The 20,282-nt window shown below is 50.0% G+C and overlaps 2 protein-coding genes across 6 annotated transcripts in view; one reads left to right on the forward strand and one right to left on the reverse strand.

Annotated features, from left to right (window-relative positions):
- The first annotated feature begins 373 nt into the window (after positions 1 to 373).
- CD40LG (CD40 ligand) lies at positions 374 to 6,923 on the forward strand. 2 transcript variants are annotated; one of them, XM_049827907.1, is made up of 6 exons: positions 374 to 544; positions 2,390 to 2,527; positions 3,725 to 3,770; positions 4,061 to 4,117; positions 4,419 to 4,481; positions 6,411 to 6,923. In XM_049827907.1, exons 1-6 carry the CDS (start codon positions 389 to 391, stop codon positions 6,779 to 6,781), a joined length of 831 nt encoding a protein of 276 aa, XP_049683864.1. In that variant the 5' UTR covers positions 374 to 388; the 3' UTR covers positions 6,782 to 6,923. The 2 variants fall into 2 exon arrangements, with proteins under 2 accessions (XP_049683864.1, XP_049683865.1); XM_049827908.1 differs by lacking the exon at positions 374 to 544 and adding an exon at positions 1,982 to 2,027.
- A 4,760-nt stretch (positions 6,924 to 11,683) lies between these two features.
- The window catches only part of ARHGEF6 (Rac/Cdc42 guanine nucleotide exchange factor 6), a 41,456-nt gene continuing 32,857 nt past the window's right edge, over positions 11,684 to 20,282 (reverse strand). For 3 of the 4 annotated variants that reach the window (XM_049827897.1, XM_049827899.1, XM_049827901.1), the window contains 6 exons: positions 18,414 to 18,434; positions 17,517 to 17,610; positions 16,450 to 16,539; positions 15,537 to 15,636; positions 14,586 to 14,640; positions 11,684 to 14,050 (listed from right to left, as the gene is read on the reverse strand). In XM_049827897.1, coding sequence (XP_049683854.1) covers positions 13,910 to 14,050; positions 14,586 to 14,640; positions 15,537 to 15,636; positions 16,450 to 16,539; positions 17,517 to 17,610; positions 18,414 to 18,434 — 501 coding nt within the window. In that variant the 3' untranslated portion in view covers positions 11,684 to 13,909. The remainder of the gene's footprint in view (positions 14,051 to 14,585; positions 14,641 to 15,536; positions 15,637 to 16,449; positions 16,540 to 17,516; positions 17,611 to 18,413; positions 18,435 to 20,282) is intronic. The other variant, XM_049827898.1, reaches the window with a different exon arrangement.

Genomic DNA, 20,282 nt, shown 5'->3' on the forward strand with positions numbered 1-20,282 from the left:
GCTGTTCAGCAGCTCTGTCTGTGTATTCATGGTCTTCACTTCTTTGAACACAACTTGCCATGAAACTTTCATCCACAGCAGGAAAAAAACCACTGGCGAGTACTCTGGACTGTTTGGAGGGCAAATATGAATATATGGAATAAGAACCTCTTTCTGCTTCTGGTAGAATGGTAGGAAAAAGTATGGAAGTGCACCAGAGAAGAAAGTCTAAGCAACCTCTTTTGTTGTGGGAGATGGTAGTGAACAAACCTACCCACTACGAAGAGTTTTTTCCAGGAAGTGTAGGTTGCTGCAACCTGTATCCCTTGAGCAGCGGGTGCTCACACAACAGTTCTCATGCTACTTGCAAGCAGCACATTTGAAGGAGCCCCAGCAACGTGCACGGAGGATGAACGAACCCTACAGCCCTGCAACGCCCCGACCCATCAGCAGCACCTCGCCCAGCACCATGAAAATGTTCATGGGCTTCCTCGCTGTATTTACTGTAGCACAGACGATTGGGACCGTACTCTTCTGTTTGTATCTTCACATGAAGATGGATAAGGTAAGTGGAGAAATAAAGTTGTCCCTGCTGGATTGCTAACGCAATTTGCCTTCAGCCGTGGCGAGATGTGCTCACCAAAAGGACGAACGTGGTAGAAGATGATGCTGGCCACAGGAGTGGCATTTATTATACCCGTGTTCTCATTTCTGCTTTAATTTGCCACTAAGACGTATGCTGAGGAAGAGATCTGTTCCCTTCATTAACAAGACGAGAATGGATCAATCAAGAAGAGCTGTTAATAGCAAAGCTGGCAGCTAGTGGCCAGTCTGGGGAGAAGAGAGTGTGGTTTAAACACACAAGTGGCTATTTTAGGCTTGTTGGTGGGGTTTTTTTTTGGTGCCGTAGCACTCGGCAGCACCAGGACACTAATTGCGAGGATGGGGCGGTCCAGAAATGAAATTTTTTTTTTAGCATTTGCATGTATGAATTTGACCAACATCTCACTTCAGATGCCGTCTTTCTGCTTAGGGAAGAAAAGACTGGATCTTAGTACTTTGTCTTTTTTTGAAGAGACACAGTATCTGTGATCCTGTCCCATACTTGGGACAATATTTACCAAAAAATTTAAAACTGAAAAGCTGTTTTTGAGGTTGTCATGACTGCATCTGCACTGCGTGATGCTTAAAATGACTGATCTAAAGCTGCTTTCCTCCAAAGCAGAAAAGACTACCCACTAAAGAAATGAAATGCGTCTAAAACGCAGAATGAGTTCTCCTTACCAGATACAATGATAAGATCGTCATTACTGATTTTTAAATGTGTTGTCTCAACTTAAATTGAAATGTAAGTGGATGCCTTCTGATCTTCAAGGGTCGAGAGCAATCCTGAGCTACAGGGGCTTAAAAGTCAGGGGGATGGAAGGGGATTTCACTGCACAGAGGCTGCAGCCGGGGGTGAAGGGGTGGATAGAGGATCCCTGGCAGAGCGAAACGTGGCTGCGCGGGGCCGTGGTGGAGGATGAGAGGCAGCCGAAACACAGTCACAGGTGGCAGGAGAATTTCAGCTGCCGTCAGAGCTCACGGCAGCGCTTCAAACCCGACCCTCCACATCCCAGTGCTGCCTGCGCTGGATGCTCTGCCGGGCTGTGTGTCCTCACGTCTGTCTGCACTCCTCTTTACTGTTTAGCTGAATGTTAGTTTTTTTACGAAAAACAAATGTAATTCAAAAATCAGTATTTTTACATATTTATGTATATTTTTATATATTTATTCTTTTTTTGGCTTTCTGATTCTTTTTAATCTGATTTTTTTTAATCTGACGCTCTTGGCAGAATTCAGCCCTAACCCACAAGTCCTTTTGGTCTCTTGGCAGCTCCTTTAGTCAATAAGCTAGCTGAAAAAATGAAAAGCCACCCTGCATGGGCAGGGCAGCTCAGGGCTGAGCGAGCACCCCAGCTGCCTACTGGGGCTACTGGGGCGGCAGCAGCAGCGAGCCCTGAGCCGCTCGTTGAGATTTCTGTGCTGCTGTCTGTAAATGCAGGCGAGTGAGTATTTGCCACCTGCCTTTTGGAAAAGGCAGAGCGGGAAATTTAAATTCGTTATCAAGGTGGTAGAAAATAGGAAGGGGTCCTGAGCAATCCTCCTTTCATCCAGCACTGCCGGCAAGAGTCAGCCCTGTGGATGCAATTCCCGGTGGATGCGGGTACAGATGCTGTGCTGGGTGGCTGGTGGGAGCACTCGGTACCTGCAGTGTGTCTGCCTGGCTCAGCCCGATGCTGAACAACTGACCCTGAGCTTTCCAGGCTGCTATTTATGGCTGGCAGGAATGCAGCGTGGCTCCGCTGCCAGCTGTTGCAGGTTTCCCACTAACATCCCATTCACCCTCTCTTCTCTCTCCTCCCTGCAGATGGAAGAGGTGTTGAGCTTAAATGAAGATTACATCTTCGTGAGAAAAATACAGAAATGTCAGACAGCAGAAGGTCAGAAGTCGACATTATTGGACTGTGAAAAGATTTTAAAGGGCTTCCAGGACCTCCAGTGCAAGGTACACTGCCGTTAGGAGGATAAAGACCCCATTGAAGGTGGAGGGGGTCTCCCAGAGGCACACACACAGCTTCACCCCGAGCTTTTTTTTACCTTGGGGCTGCATAGCACATGCCCTTTTTTTACACTATATTGCTCTCATAGAAAAATCTCATCCATTTTTTTCTCAAAACGGTCTTGGCCAGAGCACGTCCGGCTGCGGCATGCCGAGGGGTGCTCGGGGCTCACCTCGGTGGGGATGGAGCTGCAGCCACCCTGGCTCTGCGCTTTGATCCTGGTCTGAAAAACATTGATTTTCTGCTGTCTGGCACCTTGCTCTGATCCTGTGCCGGGTGGCTGTGAGGATGCTTGCAGCCACCTGCCGCTGGGAGCACTTTTACACCCACATTGCCCCGGTGTCGATGACGGTGCAAGGCTTGGGCCAGGCGGCACGGCTCCTGGCAGCCGGCGAGGAGGAGGAAGATGCTATGCAAATGCCACCCCACGGGCTCCAGGGATGGCACCTCCAGCCAGTGCAGCGGCTCCTCACATTTGGGTACCAAAGAGCCAGCCTGCACTGCAATGTCCTCTTGGAGCGGCTGAGGGCTGCCCAGCCAGGGATGAGGTGGTCTCAGCCTGCTCAGCCCTTGAATTCGCTGTTTAGGAGTGGCTTTGCTGGCCAGAGCAGGCAGGAGAGGGATATTTCTTCCTCGTTGTCAGTGCCCGATGGCATCAAATGCCTCGGCTAAACCTTCAGGTTTGCATCAGTACCCAACTGACAACAGAAAACTGTGTCTGAGATGGGCCCTGCTCAGCAGTCCTGAAAACCCCCTCTTGTAGGGGCAGGGATGTGCCCAGCTTGCTGGGCAGCATCTACAGCGTCTCTGACATGGTTTTAAATGAAAAGGAGATTTTTGTTTGTTTCTTTCTTTTTTTTTCAAATAAACTTTCACCATCCCATCATTTTAATTGCATAAAACCTAAGAACATAAACCCTACAAACCCCTTGCTGCAAACAGCTGGTCAGCCCATGGCCATAATGTGATCCGGAGGAAAGTACTGGAGGGACTTTGCGGTTTCGGGTATGCTCTGCCAAGAGCTGGCAGAGCTGTTGGGGCCAAACAGCACCAACCTGAGCATCCTTTACACAGAAGCTTTCAAAATCATTGATTTGTACATCTTAAAAAAAAATATATATATATTTTTGCTGTTGTTACAGGACGGGGGAGCCGGCAAGGGACAGCCCAAGTTTGAAATGCAGAGAGGTGAGTTTCCTGGTGCCATCAGTGCACCCATGGCTTGCTAGGGGCAGGAGGAGTAGGTTGGCCTGGGAAGGGGTTTCCTTCACCTTGCGACAGCCCGCTGGTGCCCCAGGGCACGGCACGGAGGCAGGGGACTGGGTCGGGGTTTGGAGCATCCCTATGGGGGTAGGACTGGGGCTGGCAGAGGGAGGCACTGGGCATGGCTGTCTCACCAGGGCAGGTGGCTCTGGGTGCCATGTTGCCTGAAGTCAATGAAAATGGATCCAGAATTAACTGGCCTTTTTGCATTGCAGGCCATAAGCACCAAGAGCATCTCCATTTGATGCACAAAAACGAGACGTCCGTGACAGGTAAGGGGTGGGCACATCCAGGTCCTGTTCCCACAGTGGGCAAGGTGGCACAGTCTTTATCCCTCTTTACCCCTCGGAGGCTCCACCTTGAAGGCAGCTGAGTGTCTTTGCTGAGCAGAAGCCAGATCCTGCCTCACTCAAAGCTGGGGGTGGACTTTGGAGACTGCGTCTCTGAGCTGGATTTGGCCCATAGAGAAATATCGAGGGTGGGAGGTGCCGCGGACTCTGCAGAGGAGCTGTGCTGCCGGAGGGGGACAGCGGGTGCCAAGACATCGCTAACACCAACCTTTCTGAATTGCAGCGGAGAAGAGGCAGCCGATTGCAGCCCACCTGGCAGGTCTGAAAAGCAACAAGGTAGTCTCAGGTAAGACAGACCCGCTTGACACTGCCTTGGCTAGGGACCCAGTGGGGCATGGCAGTGTGCATCCCCCAGCCGGACCCTGCGATCCTGCCCCATGGCTCTGTAAGGGTAGGGACAGGGACAATACAACCCCAGCATGAAAGCGTGTCCCCAGGACACAGCAAACCTCCCAGCGGTCACATCACCACGTGCGCCTGTGCCACATCCCATGCCAGCTGTCCTCAGTAGCCTTACATACGCCTTCCTAGAAATGCACCGCAGCGGCTTAATCTTTACAGTGTTTTTTATGAGCGGAAAACTATTTCTCTTTGTATTTAAGGAAACCAACCTCTCACTTTTCTTTTGGACTCAAAACACAACGCTTTTGCTCTCCTGGCCATGTCTTGCCACGCTGGCTGCTGCGGGAAGGCTCTGCTGGCATATGGAAGGCTCTGCTGATCTAATCATCCTCCCACCTGTAGTGGTCCTGGTAGCAATATGGGCTGGCTGGTGACTTTACAGTCGCAACATAGATAGCTCCAAACTGATTTAGGCAAGCCGCACTTATTCACAGCTATGGCCGCGTTAGGTTTGAGAAACGCACGTGAGTCCGTTTGCATTCGTGCATCCCTCTGCACAGACCGTGGTTGCTCTCGCAGCTCCATCCACCAGCGTAGCCTTAGCTAAGGGGCATCCTGCAAGAGCAAGGATTACCGAAGTGAGTAAGAGCTTGCAAGGTCAGTCTCTTCAATCTGGCAAAGATTTCGCAATCTGAGCGCTTTTGATTTAATTCTGGAGTAACTGCCAGTAATCTGCAACTGCTCTTTCCATCTCTGACGCAGCATTTCACCCAGAGCTCAGTCTACCTGTGGAAAGCTTAGTGTTAGATAAGATCAAAGAAGCAAGAAACTCACTGCATTTTAAAACTCCCTGCTTAAGCACTTGCTGAGCCTACAAAGCAGGTTGAGATTGCCCCGAGAGCAGCAGCTGCCTGGAGCTCGACTCTGAGCCTCGGCCGTCGGGCACAGAGGACACATCCCTGCGGGATGCACGGGCATGGACCATGGGCTGCCTGGATCGCTCACGTTATTCCCCTTAGAGCCAGGTTGCTCACTGTTGCTGCTCTCACAGGTGTCCCTGTAGGCTGGGGAAAGCGGAGGCCCAAAATCCCTCCCGGAGGTCGTAGCTGAGCTCAGCCTCTTTGGCCGTGGCTTCCCAGTCTCCGTATCTGTACTGACTCCAGCAGGAGTGTGTGTTCATGCGCTGCTCTGATGCCACCAGTAGTGCCCCAAAAGCTATGGAAGTAGCAGGTCTGCATGGGCAGCGGTCCTGGCGGTGGGAGGCAGCACTTGCCATGCAAAACCCTTCCAGCTCCGCACCCTGTGGGCTGGGATGTTCATTTTTGTGCTTCCTTGGCAAAGTCTCGCCTTCTGCGGAGGCCAAGTGGAGGAGGGACTTTGACGGAAAGGCAATACCCAGTTTGGAAAAACTATCTGCCCTGGAATGGGTGCCTCTGAAGATAGGAGCTGAGGTGTGTGTTTTGGCAGTGTGCTGAGGGCTCGGAGGTTGTGCCACCAAAAGCCATGAAGAGAGCGACCCTACAGGGGTGGACACAGGGTGTTTGGCTCATGGTGGCAACTGTGTGCAATCCTCCACTCTAAGAATTTCCACTTGGTTGGATGAAGGAAGCAAAATGCTCCTCTGCTCGCATCATTGATTCAAGGGTGTCAAAGCCAGTGACCAGAAACATGGGTTAAACCTGGCCTGGCCTTGGGGAAGGGGACCTTGCTCCCCTGGGCTGGGAATGGTGTCCTGGGGTGGGCAGAACCCACTCCTGCACCCTGCAGCAGACAGAGGTTGTGATGCCAAATGTCTGTAGGGTTTCCCCCCCAAAATCAGCCTTCCAAACTGGATGTCTCCTCCCAGCTCATCTGCCATGCTTTCCCCTTACAGTGCTAGAGTGGCAGACAACGACGTATGGCCCCATGAACAACAGCTTGATATCCTACCAGGATGGGAAACTGAAGGTGAAGGAAGCAGGGCTCTACTACATCTACTCCCAAGTCAGCTTCTGCACCAAGGCAGCGACTTCGGCACCCTTCACCCTCTATATTTATTTGTATCTCCCCATGGAAGAGGACCGGCTCTTGCTGAAGGGACTAGACACACACAGCACTTCCAAGTCTTTCTGTGACCTCCAGTCCATCCGGGAGGGAGGTGTCTTCAAGCTCCGGGAGGGTGACATGGTCTTCGTCAACGTGACAAACTCAACACAAGTGAACTACAGCCACGGCAGCACCTACTTTGGCATCTTCAAGCTGTAGTGAGGAGGGGACTGACCTGAGCTGGGGGTCCAGCCTGACTTCACTGAGCAAAGTGGCTTTCCCCGTTTCCCGTATTTATGTTCCTCTGCCTCTTTGGTTTTCTTGTTTCTTAATTTGTATATTTTGTTATTTATTAACGAACACAAACGGAACAAAGTTTGAAGCTGTTGTTGTCTGCATTTTGCTTTTTTTCTTTCGTTGCCAACGGTTTGGTACGTGCTGGTGTTGTGTGTCTGGGTCCACCATGCCCTCTGTGCCTGGCAGGGTGGATGTCCCTGTTATGTCACAAGAGCTTTATTTAGCAAATTCTACCATCAACGTTTCTTTCCTAACAACGTAGGATGGCTCAGGGTAGTACTCCAGCCAAGCTAGGTTCATACATATCTCCCATACCAATCCGCCTACAAAACATCAACGGAAAAACATTAAAAGGCTTAGGAACGTCTCCTCTAAAGGAATCAATCAGCCAAACGCTGTCCGTATGTGCTAGCTGCTGGTGATGCATCGTTGCCACCCTAACTGTCTGCTTTATCTTGAGAACTGCCTTTTTTCCACCCATGCCTATCTACGAAACTCAACCAGCCTTCTTGTTTAGGGTGACACTGCCTTGGCCGTGTTCACGCTCGGTGACAATTGCCCTCCATCAGAGGGGCAATCGGTGGCCCAGGGGGACTGCTGATTTCAAGCCAGAGTGTGAGTAAGGCACCAGCAGTGCTCTGCTCTCAGCGACCCGAATCCGCTCACCAGACTGTCCTCCCACCTCTGCAGGTAGAGGACCCTCTGCCTGTGGGCTGTTCACTATCCTGTGGAAGGGGTGTTGGCCACCACCATCAAATTTGGACCTGCCTCCTCTCCTGAGACCCCTCCTACCCCAGGAGGAGGACCAGGGAAGTATGGAGGTGGCAGGACCAACTGCTTCTTCCCAAGCCCTCCAAGGTGCACGTGCAAAGCATCTTCTGGCTGCCCTCAGTGAGGATGTGGCACTTTTCCTGGAGGTCCAGGAGAGCAGGACTGTGCAGACGGGCAGGAGCCCATCTCGGGCAGGGGGGATCTGGGTGACAGACATGACCCTCTTCTCCAGCTTGGCCCACAGGGAAGGTGAGCTGAGCAGCAGCAGGGCACGAGGATGTCGATGCAGCATTTTTCAAAAGCATCTAAAGATGCTAAAGGTGGCAAGCCTGGAGCATTTGATTGTACAGGTCACGCTTGTCAGAGTGCAAAAGTTTGGAAATACTCCTGGAAGCCAACAGGTTTGCAAGTGGAAGAGCTTTCAGATTTGGGCAGTCCTTAGGGTTTGCTTGGCTGGAGGCTGCAGGTCTGGTCCTAACACAGTGCCTGAGTGCCACCACTGCCAGGACGGTCAGGGCGGTCTTTGCACAGCTCATTGCAGTCCTGGGTGGCTGGCATGGCCCCTTCCCAAAGATGGGGAGGCTCAGAGACAGTCTGGTTTTACTACAATTTAATATGTATTTGATGGCCGTTCTCCAAAACTGCCTATCACCATCAGGGAACGGACCGCTCTGACACTGGGTATAAAAACTACTTATTTAACTAAAATTGTCTTATATTCATAAACAGAGAGGGACTGTGTGCCAAGGGACTGCGCACGGCCGTAGCTCTGTTTTGCAGCATATTTCAACGTTCATGGTTCCCCCTTCCCAAGCGTGGGGTTTCATCCGCTGCAACTAATACAATTTATGAATTAAGAGATAGGTGCTTTGTATGCTTCGAACACCGCTCACCCTTCTCAGCCCCAGGCTGGGATTTCCCCAGGGTCCTGCTTGGGGTCTGGGGACCAAAAGGGCAGAGGGGTGGCACTGGGGGGGGGGGCACAGTGGGAACAGCCAGTCCCAAAAGCCTCTGAGGGCAGCCATCCCACCCTGCTCCTTGGGGCATCTTGGGGTGCCAGGGCCATGTAGCACCAAGGGCATTTTGGCTGGAAGAGACAGCGAGGACCCCCCCACCCTGGGAAGGCAGGGAGGCACCAGGGCTGGAGCCCCCAGCGCAGCTGTGGAGCAGAGGGGTGGGAGCTAATTTAAGGGAATTTAGGACACCTGGCTGGAAGAGGACTATTCCTGCTTGCCCTAAGGTCACGGAGACTGCAGGGACATCTCTACTTTGGAGCAGAGGGATGGCTGCTGTACGAGGTGGGACCCCGTGGCCGCCGTGCGTGGGGTGGCAGGGGCTGGGTGGCTGCTGTCTCCTGCGGTGGCGTGGGTCCCACCACCTCCTGAAGTGGCGTGGGTCCCACCACATCCCCGCTGCTGCTGAAACCCGGCCAGCCCCTGCGGGTTGGGCTTGTGGAGTCGGTGCTGGTGTGGCTGGAGAGCCCCAAACCTCTGCAGGGGGGAGGTGGAGGTGCCTGGCCAGGGTGGGAGCGTGAGTGGGAACCACAGGAGAAAGCAAAGATCGTGCAAAGCGGCATGGTCTGAGAAAGGGGAAAAAGCTGGCTGGGAGCGAGCAGATGAGGAGAGGAAGGGATTGCTGCGAGGAGCTTGTGCGTGGCCATTTTCAGGTGCCCAAAACCTTCAGGAGCAGAAATGCTGTTTGTCATGGGTGAGGGGAAATTGTGATCGGTGCACAGCTTTGAAATCCCCCCGCAGTCCCCCGGCTTTGGTGGCCAGGAGCACCCACCGGAGGGTTTGGGCCAGGCTGCGATCCCCAGCCCAAATCACTGAGAGGGAATCCAGGAGTGGCAAATCGCATGGAGAAATAGATTCTTCATACGTGGCTGGGGGAAACAAGTAAAGAGGGGAGGAAAAAAAAATAGGCATAAACCAACTTAATAAATTCTGCAGCAAGAGCAGCAGATGCCAACTGCCGCCTCCCCTGCCCACCTGGCCCCAGCCCCCTGCCCGCACCGCTGCCTTTCCCGGGGCTTTTGTTTCTTGGCTCCGTTACTTCTCTTGCCAAAAATAGCCCGTGGGATTCAGATGTGAGGTAGCGCGTGGGAGGGGAGGAGATGCGATTGCTACCATCCAGCTGTGGCCGTCTCCCGAGTGGCTTTGTTCTCCTCCCTGCCCCTGCCCGGTGCCGTGGCAGGTACAGGTTTCCTCTCGCCGTGGAAAGTTTGAAGGTCGTCAATACATTGATTTTTCCCTTGACGTGGAGCCTCTCTGTCACTCCTTGGGCTGTGGATTTTACAGTTTCTGAACTGATTGTTGTTCTTTCTGAGTAAAGAAGGGAGAAGGGGATGAGTACGTGGGGCACATCAGCAGGACTGACACAGAGGGCCATGGATGAGCAGCGGCAGGAGCAAGCAGCAGTGTGGTTATCTGCTGGGAGAGGTGCTTGCATGGCTCAAGACATGCTGAGCTCACCAGCTAATATATATATATATATATATATTTTAGTTCTATATAAGAAATGAGATTTTGATGGTTTTTTTCCCTTAAAAAAGATTGGGATGCCAGTTTCCAAGCTGGGTCTCTCCAGCTTGTGCAACTGAGCTCAGGGCTGCTGGGCAGCAGGAGCTGGAGGATGGCTGGCCACGTGCTGCGTGGCTGTGCATGGTAGCCACTCGGGTGACAAGTGTGTCCTAGCACCTCTGTGGACTACTTTGGGTCTTTTTTTTTCTTTTTTTTTTTTTTAATCCCCTTTCTCAGGCACCGTGTGCCTGGGTGCCAGCCTTACCTTGGCACCAATTGCTTGGTGACAGCCCTTTCTCCTGGTCGGGGTAGGGTCCCCATCTTTTCTAGGAGGCCAAACTCATTCCGTGCATTCCTGTCTGGGGGCAAGGGAGGCTTCTCCCTCCTTTTTTAGTTTGGGTTCAGGTTCACTCGTCCAGCAGAGCAGCGCTGCACTGGCGCAGTTAGTGGGAGCAGCACACCCACCGCAAACGGTCGCCTCCAGGACATCCCCAGACGCGGCGGTGGTTTGGGCTGCACAGATTAAGCTGTTGGTGGTTTTTTTTTTCTGTTTTTGCACATTGATGGTCATCTGGAGCCAAACTCTGTTGCTTGGAGGATGCTGGTGCTGTCTGCATTAGAGTTAGGTCATGCAAAGGGGCTGTTTGGGAGCTGGCACAAAAGAGGAGGCCAAAGGGACCCTGTATTCAGTAGGAGAGCAGGATGGATGGTCTCTGGTTAAGGCCTGGATCCGGCCTCATGGGGACCCAGGAGTGGAGATGCTCCCTCCAAATTGAGCCCGGGGGGATGCCTCCTCCTTGCTCTTCTGCCCAGTGCAGGCTCTGGGGCACTCGGGTCTGGATGTGGCCCTGCTCTGCCTCTGCAATAATTCCCCAAAGAGCCACTGGGGTTCAAGCAGGCACCCTCGCAGACTTCAGTGTTTTTCTACACTGTGCCCGAGACCAGTGTTTCTTTTTCACTTGTTCTTTTTCCCACTCTGACTGCTGTGTTTGGTGAGGGAGAGCAGGGTCTGGCCCTCGATCCTCCCGGTTTGGCTGTGTGCTGAGAGCGCAGCATGTCTCTACCAAAGAGTTAAAAATACCAGCATGCAGGAGAGGTCTTGTCCAAGTGGTAGACCAAAGGAAATCCTGTCACCACACCTAATCGCCAGAAAAAAAAAACTCGAACAAAAAAAAAAAAAGTCTCAAACAGGCAGGAAGTCACTTATCTACAGCAACCCACTGGTGCAGCGGAGAGCAGCTATATCTCCATAAAGCGTCCTTGTTCGCAGAGTGCAGGTGGAGCTTGAGGGATGGAAATGTATCTCCTTCCCAGGGGACCAGGTGCTCTTCCCTGCCGCAAGTCTGGGTGATGGTGGGAACAACAGCCCAAGTGCCAGCATCGCCATTTGCACCGGTATCCCCACCAGCATCCAGTAAATCGGAGGGTGGATGATGCAGCCACGGGTGTTTTGAGCAAATCAGGGATGTCCGGAGAAAGCACTGGCTTTGCTTTTGTGGCGGAAACAAAGGAAGTAGCACCGAGAGCTAAGAAGCGATTTTTATCCTTCTTTATTTGTTGAAAATGTCAATTAAAAAACTGTTCAAAATAAAAACATGTTAGAAAAGTTGAACTTGCATAAGTAGTTACAGTAAATAAACCTACATGACAAAGATAAACTGGAAGGCAGCTGACACAACATCCATCTAAAGACACTCACTGGAACCTATTTACAAAGCACTGTAAACAAAGTAAATATGGAAACATTGCTGTCCATCCGGCATGGCTTCTTTTCCTTTTTATTTTGTTTTCTTGTCTTTTTTGGCTTCTAGCTCTTGACAAACACTTGATCCAAAGTGTCCCAGTGTGCCCTCCATCACATTACATCTTACAAACATGCATATGTACACAGCACAGGTTTCAACTAAACCGGGGGGCAGCAGGGAAACATTTCTACCCTCTCCTCGGAGTGTAAACGGCCCTTGGTTTGCTTCCTTGCACTGGCTGCGCATTGCGAGTCCGGTCCCCAGCCCGCCTTCGGGCAGGCAGCAGGACGGGTCGATGCCAGGGTGTTTGGGCATGGCACCCCAGAATAGCAGCTTGAGCCGCTCGGTGTGCAGCAAAGGTTGTTATCCTGGAAAACGATTAACCAGCACAGCAGGGCTTGACTGTTGACCAAACTGCTCAACTGCGTGCCTGGGCAGGGATGTGGGGAGCTGCCATCCAGCTGGGATACTCTGGAGATGGCAAGTGTAGCCAGAGCGAGAAAGATCTCTGGTTTGTCCTAGAAACAGCTTAGATTTAAAAAGGGTTTCTGTTTACACTCCTTATGATGTTTTGGAGTCTAGCTCTCCCCAAACACCATTTGCTATGTTGGGGCTAAATTTTAACTGAGAGGAGGGAGTTGTAATTATTGCCTCTATTATGTCCTTCATGACCAACGTAATGGTATGACTGTAATGAGCTGTGGTGTGTCTGCACACCCTGGGACCATGCTGCCCTGTGATATACGTAAGACTTATTATTAACTTTAACAGAAGGTTACTTTTATAATGCTGCTAAGGAAGGAAGGAAAACATCAGTTCTAAACTAGAGTATAACACCAAATAAGATGAAGATAGCCGATACATATGCATGTTGCCTGTGTGCTGTGTTCGAGGAGCTGTGCAGGGATCTGGAAGGGTGTTGCACGTCCTTGCCCCAGGAGCGTTTCAGTTCTTGTCAAAGCATAAACATAAATATCTTTCCTATCCCAAGAGAAAGTTCCTTTTTCCTAGCCGAAAGCCCCTTTGGGGCGATGGGGGGACAAGTGGCCGTTGGCTAGGTTCCCAGCCTTTGGAAAGGAGCGATGGAGAGCCTAACGTGGGCAGAAAGGAGCAGGGAACCAGCACACTTGGGGGTTGTTTTTTGTTGTCAAGCAGTGTTTACATTTCATACAGAGAAAAGCATGTCCTGCAAGGGGAAGCACAGCAAAACTATAAACTCATACGATACCTGGACACTCAATGTGAAAAACCAGGGGGTAGGAGTTATAGGTCATGCATAAGAAAAGGGATGGGGGGGCAGAACAGCAGTTACCTGTTGTGCTGATCACGAGCTGTTAGGAGGCAGCACTGTGCAACATACCTTCCCATGCGCTCTGACAGGTGCTCCAGATCTGACTTCCCCAAGGAGTTCAAATGTCTTCATGTTAATTGCACATTTTAATCAGTATCAAGGCCACACGGGAACCACAGTATTGCTGGGCTCTAGTTCGCTACAGTCAACTAATGGGGAAAAAGAAGGTGGTTGGGAAAATCTTCCCCAGTTGTGATTATCTGAAAAGAGGAGCATGGTGCTTTTTGGTTTCTGCTCAATGCCACCTCAATAATGTTTTCATTCAATAAATAGGTACCGGTGCTTTTGAAAAGAATGAAAGCATTAAAAAGTGCTTAAGCTTCCTCTAGGAAACTGCTGCCAAACCCTCTGTGAGTGGCAATCATTAGCAGAGTTTGTATTTGCTCCCAGTAGCAGGTACGGATGAGGTATTAGTTGCTGCAGATGAATTGTGAATCATGGACCGCTTGCTTACTGGTTTAGTTGTGATCGATTGTTTCTGGTTTATTTCCTTATTGGAAGGAAGAAAAACAATTTTTTTTCTCCATTACTTTTTTTTTTTTTTTTTTGGTAACAAAATTCCCCAAACCAACAAAATAAGGAGCAAGAAGAGGCAAAGGATCCAGTTCCGCTTCCCGAAAAACACCTGAGGTCACAAACCACTGCCAGCAGCTTCTCCCCTAATTCAGGCAATCAGGGATGACTTGCGCCCCGTGTCTTCCCTGCCACACTCATCCGTCTGCTTCAGCAGCCTTCTAACCAGCTTCTCCAAGTCCTTCCTGGATTTAAGCTCTTCTTCCAAACACTGTTTCATCCTTTTGTTCTCCTTCGAGGGGAAAAACAAAGGAATAAAGATGCAGTTAATGCCCATGCACTTTACGCAGCGAGGTACCTCCGTGCGCCTTGCTGCCTGGTGTCCCAGTTACTTTAAGCAGGCAGAAGCATCCTCCTGGAAACCTAATTTTAGCCTGGGTTGGAGGACCCTGTTCTCCTGGGGAGGTCTCTCCCACTTCCAGGCTTGGGGCTGGAGGGAGGAGGATGTATTTCCTCTAAGGCTGCAAGAACTGGTATCCACCCGACCCTTATAAAATGAACAGTCAAGTTGAAAGAGCTTTTAGAGGAGGGAGAAAGTTTCATGTTACCACCAAGACCTCCTGCTGGCTCTGGTGCTCAAGGGACTGTGTGGTGAGCTGATTCAGGGAGCTAAACCAGGAGAAAACTAACGCTGATTCAGGGAGCTGCCGGACTGCACCAGCATGAGCAAGACTTTTCCTGGGCACAGATCAGTCAAGGACAACGACCCGGCGCAGCCTGGCTGGCTTTTGCTCAACTCCTAGCACAAACGATCCCGCTCAAATTACCTGCTTCAGTTCTTTGACTTCATCTTTCAGTGCATAAACCGTGTCAACAAGGCTCCTGCAAAAACAAATGCAAAAAAAAAAAAAAAAAAAAAGAATAAAAAGAGCTGGAGTGCAGCAAAACAGCAACAGCATGGGAGCTTTTGTGAGCAAGGCACTGATAAGGAAGGTGCTTCCAGCTTCTGCTTTGCAAGCATCAGGCAGCTGCTATCCCTGCTGCCTGTGAGAGGACTCTGGAAACACGGCCCAGGAACATTTACAGGCCACCAGTCCAAAATTCAGGGGTCTTTTCTCGAAACTCAAGAAATATTCCTTGTTCTGCTATCTTTCAGTTATCAACAAAGGACTGTGGCTTTGACTTCCTTGTTTACGCTACTGCAGTAAATAACAATGCCTTTAAAACTGGAAATGCCTGAGCATCTTTTGGAAAACGGCCTTGATTCCTTGAGGTTATGCTGCAAAAACCCAAGCATGAAAGGAATGCACCGTCTGGATTACAAAAGGAATGGATCAATGCAGTCACCCAGATGCTGAAGCTACATAACAGGCCGGGAGCACTCACAGACAGGGTGCCAGCCAGGCTCCCGAGGGGTAGCAGCAGCCCACTACGTCAGTGGTTAAAAAAAAAAAAATAGCCACTTGTTTGGTTTTGTCCTCCCTGACCCCATTAGCTACATCCGGATAAGCCCTGGGACTCGATAAACTGGCTCTCGGGACCCAGCACACAGACTCCCGGAGGGCTACGGCCACGTCAGAGCAGCTGGGAAGGCGGCTCTGTTCTTAAAAAGGGACAAAATAGCAACTGAAATAGCCCAGTGGTTCTTGCCAGGACTAAGGCAGCAGTCGGTGACACCAGCCCTGCTCCTCTGCAGGGATGCAGGAGAGGGCGTTGGTTTTTAATGTCCTTCCAAAAAGCAACAAGGGGATCTGCAAATGCGGAGCAGCCGCGCTTACTTTTCCTCCGTGACAGTCTGGCCGTTGCTTCGTGTTTCCTCTACGATGATTTTCTCTTCCTCAGGAAGAAGGACTTGGGGGATGGAGTCTTTACGGGAGCCTGTGTACAAGAATTACTCATCAGGAAGAAAAAGGGAGACTTGATGACCTGATGCCCAGGCCACTCTGGAGGCAGCACGGCAAATGCAGCCCTCGTTCTCCCCGCTCCTCTGCAAGCCTGGGGCAGACTGGGGACGCAGGGGCTCCAGCAGCCGCCAGCTATCTGCCACGGTTAAATACAGGCTTATACGTATCGCCAACCAGGAGCTAAAGCAGCTAGTGGAAAGTTTTCAAGAGTGCTCCTGCATCTAAAGCTACATCATGACTTATAAATGAAAACGTTCGATTAGGGGCAAGAGCTCTCAGAAGAAACATGCCCCCCCTTTTTAAATGTACCATTATTTGATAGTTCAGTGATTTAATTCGACATCTCACCAGCAATGAAAATAGTTATATTTCCAGAGTTGAAGATGTTAGATAGGTTCTTATGAAGCAGCTTGTTCTTAAACACGCAGCTGATTGAGAGATAATATTCATGCTTCCTTTCTAAAGCTATATGCAACCTGAGATTACCATCAGGTTTTCAGTGCTGACAGCCACAGGCACTGACTAGGTTTGCTTAATTCCTAACAAGTGCTGGTGAAATAGCTGTGTCTCATCTGCCCTCCTACCTGCTTCATTCTCTGTGTTTAGAAGAAAAACAATGGCAACTAAACCACTAGATAGATGAAGCTCCCTTATCTTGAAGATTGAACACCACACAGTTTCCTAGCATGAGTCTCGTTGCTGTATGATGCAACCACCTGGTTTTTCCCAGAGGGGTTATCAACGTTGCAGGCAGAGTATGAACTAAATAATCTGGTTGTGTGCCCACCTGAGCTGAGGGCTTGCTGGAAGCCTGCCCCGGTACAGTATGCCTCGATCACCTTCAGGATCTGAGCATCTTCTTCCAGCGCAGCAGTACCTGTAAAACATTGCAGACAATAGCTATCACAAAAACCAAAGTGCTCTGGCTTCATCTCTCCCAGCCTTTGCTCCCAAGCCCCTTACGAGAAGAGTGTGCTGTTTCCTTGACTGACGCTATCTCTGGGACTTTGCCCAATTTCTTTTTGAGGTCCTTTATATTTTCTGGCCTTTGCAATGTCCTGTGGCATTGAGCACCATGACTAAACGGTATGAAAACGCACTTTTAGCTGCTCATCTCAGCAAAACTCAGGGGGTGATGCCTGACTTTGGGTGCAGGCAGCACCAGGAGATGGGTAGGCAGAGCAGCCCTGCTGGGAGCGATCTGGTACAGACACAGGAGAGCAGGACTTGGAAACGTGAAGTCTCAATTTCCAGCCTCAGCTCAGTGCTGTCTTCTTCAGGAAGACAACTGACCTTCAGTGGCAGCTCACTGCTGGGCGACCACGGCCTGTCATGTAAAACCCCTGAGGAGTGTCCCAAGTGGACTTCAGGGAGCTGTCAGGACATCCCTCTTTGCAGGTTAACGCCTCTGCAGGGATGGGGCCTTTTTTTGTTTCCTGATCCCCCACGGAAACTGTTCCAGGACCTGCTGGCACAGCCAGGTAAGGGTTTGTCCCAGCTCTCAGGCATATTTTGATGACTGTTGATGTGCAGTTTTACTGCAGCTCTTAACCACGTGGAATTAGTTCCTTGGCTTTGTACCCAGAACACGACCACACACAACCCGTGACCTTGGGCTAGCAATCACGAGGAGGGTGGTAGCATGTCTGGCAGTCATAACTGGGAGGGGATCTGGCAGAGACTGAGGACCGGTGCGCTTCCAGAAGCCTCCCGTGCTCGGCAGCACACAGGCTTGCTCACAGCGTGAGCATCCTGTCGCATCCTGCACCATAAAAAAGGCCGTTCTCAAAGTCCCGTGGAGATCACCGAGTACACAGAAACCTCCGAAAAGAAAGAGAAAAATACAACACTTACTTTTCCGAATAACGAACTCTTCATCAGATGGTTTTCTCTCAGTTTTCCTTTTTGGAAGAAACTTCTTCATTGTTTTTGGACTTTTGCTGGAATCCTACAGAGAAACAGACTCCTGTGTTTAACCAGAACCAAAGGCAGCTCAAACAGCGGAGCAGCGCAGCTGAATGCAGCTATCCGTGTTATGCACAACACTTTAGAGAGCTACAAAGCAGACAGTAACAAAGTTGGGCAAAATGATGCTTTTTGCCTTCCCTGTGTGCTAGTTGTGGCCCACTGCTCCCAGGAATTGCACCTGCAGGTCTGGGCCAGGACAAGCTCCTCTAGCAAATTCAACCCTCGGCTACGATCCTTTAGCCAAAGAATTCAAACACATTCACAGCACTTTTAGTCTGCTTACCAACTCTGTGGCCTTTGTTAGAAAACCCTATAATGTTGTTTATTTCCTTGATTTGATTTCTAATATAAAACAGTTGGCAAATAACATGGCTTCTAAATGCATACAATTTGTTTGAGAGTATAAATCCCCCATACACATAGACAGAGAACAGACAAATACACACAATGTTAGTGTTTGCTATGACTCCACAGGTAAGAAACACAAGCTTTTATCTCCTTCACTGAGTTACAAGTCTTGCTGATTTGGAGAGAATTAGTGTATTAGTAGATTACATGCAATATGGATTTTAAGCAGGAATAGAGACATGCCAGGAAGTTTAAGTACTGTAATACTAAATCCTTCTTGAGAGTTATCTCAAAATATATTTGCCAGTTGCTACTGACTCTCACAATAACTTACTGATACAGCCAGGCAAAATTAGGGTCATGCAAGCACAAGAAGCGTGAAGAGGAACAAGCATTCTTTGCCACGGTAAGCCAAAGAGATGTATCTACCCTTACCTTTAAGATATAAGACATCCTCTACAATGAATATGCAAAGAAAGAGAAGATGAGTGTGAGAGATTGATGATTTTATTGACCAAGTCCATTAAATCCACAATTCTAAACCACATTTAAATGTTAGTGTTGCGATTAATGTGGCACACCCTCCGTACTGGTTTTAGAGCACTATCAACATGCAAAGGAGCACGGTGTCATGCAAAACTGAAAAAATTACATGTGAAACGCATGGTAAGTGGGCATTAATACACTCTAAACACGTCAAAATAGAGAACATGCCTCCTCAGTTAGTAGTAGGTTTCTGTAGATGTTGGTTGTCTAAGAGAACAGCGCTTAAAAATGCAGCACCTCTCGGTGCCCGGCTCTGTCTGAGCCCCGGGGAGCAGCTCCGGGTCTGGCCCTCTGTTCAACACAGGTCCTGGGGTCTTCAACCTGTCCCAGCTGGGATGATGGGATGCTCTACCCACCCTGGTGACAAGCCCCCAAGGCTATATCTTCTCAAAGGGGACCTGCCATCCTCACTGGAGACCCGATAGCGTCAGGCATCAGCGCAGCGGCATCTCCCTGCTCCGCTGGCAGGATGGGGAGCTCCCTGCACACCCTGCGGAGGGTCCCATCCCAGGTCTGGCCAGCAAAGTTCTGAATCCCGATGTTATAAACCCTTCACCTAATGCAAAGCAGGCCACTTAAAACAAAAGAAGTAGAAGAAATCATCCGTAAGCCTTTTTCACTTTGCTAACCTGAATCCGGACACACCGCTTTACTCACAGCACCTGCTCTGTCATTTCAAATGATTACTGGAAACAGAACAGGAAAAATGACCCAATTTCAATGGAAATAACAAGAGTGCTGTGCAGTACGCAAGCAGGTTCTGGGGTTTCCTGAGCACAGCTTGGTACGAGGAAATGCACAAGACTCTGCCATCCCATCCTACACTACTAGAAGCCAATTAAAGTAGCACTGGATGTCTGAAAATCTCTAATCTTTTAATCAAAGTCTCCCACTCCCTTCCCTGCAAATTACCTTTGAAATCTGTATTCCTTCATTACATCTTCGTTATAGGAAGGTGACATGCACTGAGCTGTTAGCATAGCTTATTTTCTGCCCTACTTTAAATTAAAAAATAATACAATGAAATAGGAGTTCTGCTTAGTGACTGACCATCCCCGAGGGAGGGACGATGCAGATCTGCTTGGGCCAACAACTGAACTTATTTCATATTTGTCATCACAAGCTCGTGTCCACAAGTCCCTCCCCTGAGAGGGGAGCTGCCCCCCAGGCTCCGGCTGGACCGACTGGGTACCAGACTGCGCCTGCCTGCCCAGCTCTGCTCCAGCTCTGCTGGACCCGTTGGCCTTCGGATTTCCACCAGTGTGGCCAACACAGCCCGTTCCTGTGCAAAACCACATTTTTGGTCCTTTGACACCTTGCACGCTACCATCCAGCCTGCAGCAGCATCCCGCCCCTTGGGGCTCCCTGCCTGCTCAGCCTCTGCGGCAAAAACATCTCACCTGGTTTTGACACAGAGTTTAACTCCTGCTGTGTGCGGCAGGGGACAACTGAGAAACTGCAAAGGACCATGGCATTAAAGATACCACTCAGTCTGTGGTTTTAGCCTGCTTATAAATAAATATCAGCCTTGCACTTTCACACAGAAAAATTTTGCCTCTACTTCATGCCTCTTCCTATATTTTAATTCACCATGCAAGGAAGAAATGGTTTAGTCTACATTAGGGATTTGGACCATGCAAAGATTAAGGGTCATTTCCAGCCTGCTTGGTTGGTTTTTGAACAATTTAATTCCCAAACTGAAACGCGTTGGTTTACAAATTTTAAGAAATAAAGGTAACAGAATGCCTAAAATCTCTA

This window comes from Accipiter gentilis, chromosome 24 (genome assembly GCF_929443795.1).
Source record: "Accipiter gentilis chromosome 24, bAccGen1.1, whole genome shotgun sequence".
NCBI lineage: Eukaryota > Metazoa > Chordata > Aves > Accipitriformes > Accipitridae > Astur > Astur gentilis.

What these genes read in the sequence shown, in the direction of transcription:
- CD40LG (XM_049827907.1), top strand. Translation starts at nt 389, where the DNA reads ATGAACGAACCCTACAGCCCTGCAACGCCCCGACCCATCAGCAGCACC. An exon ending in CAAGTTTGAAATGCAGAGAG is followed by an intron (nt 3,771 to 4,060) that starts GTGAGTTTCCTG and finishes TTTGCATTGCAG; the next exon opens with GCCATAAGCACCAAGAGCAT. An exon ending in AAGCAACAAGGTAGTCTCAG is followed by an intron (nt 4,482 to 6,410) that starts GTAAGACAGACC and finishes TTCCCCTTACAG; the next exon opens with TGCTAGAGTGGCAGACAACG.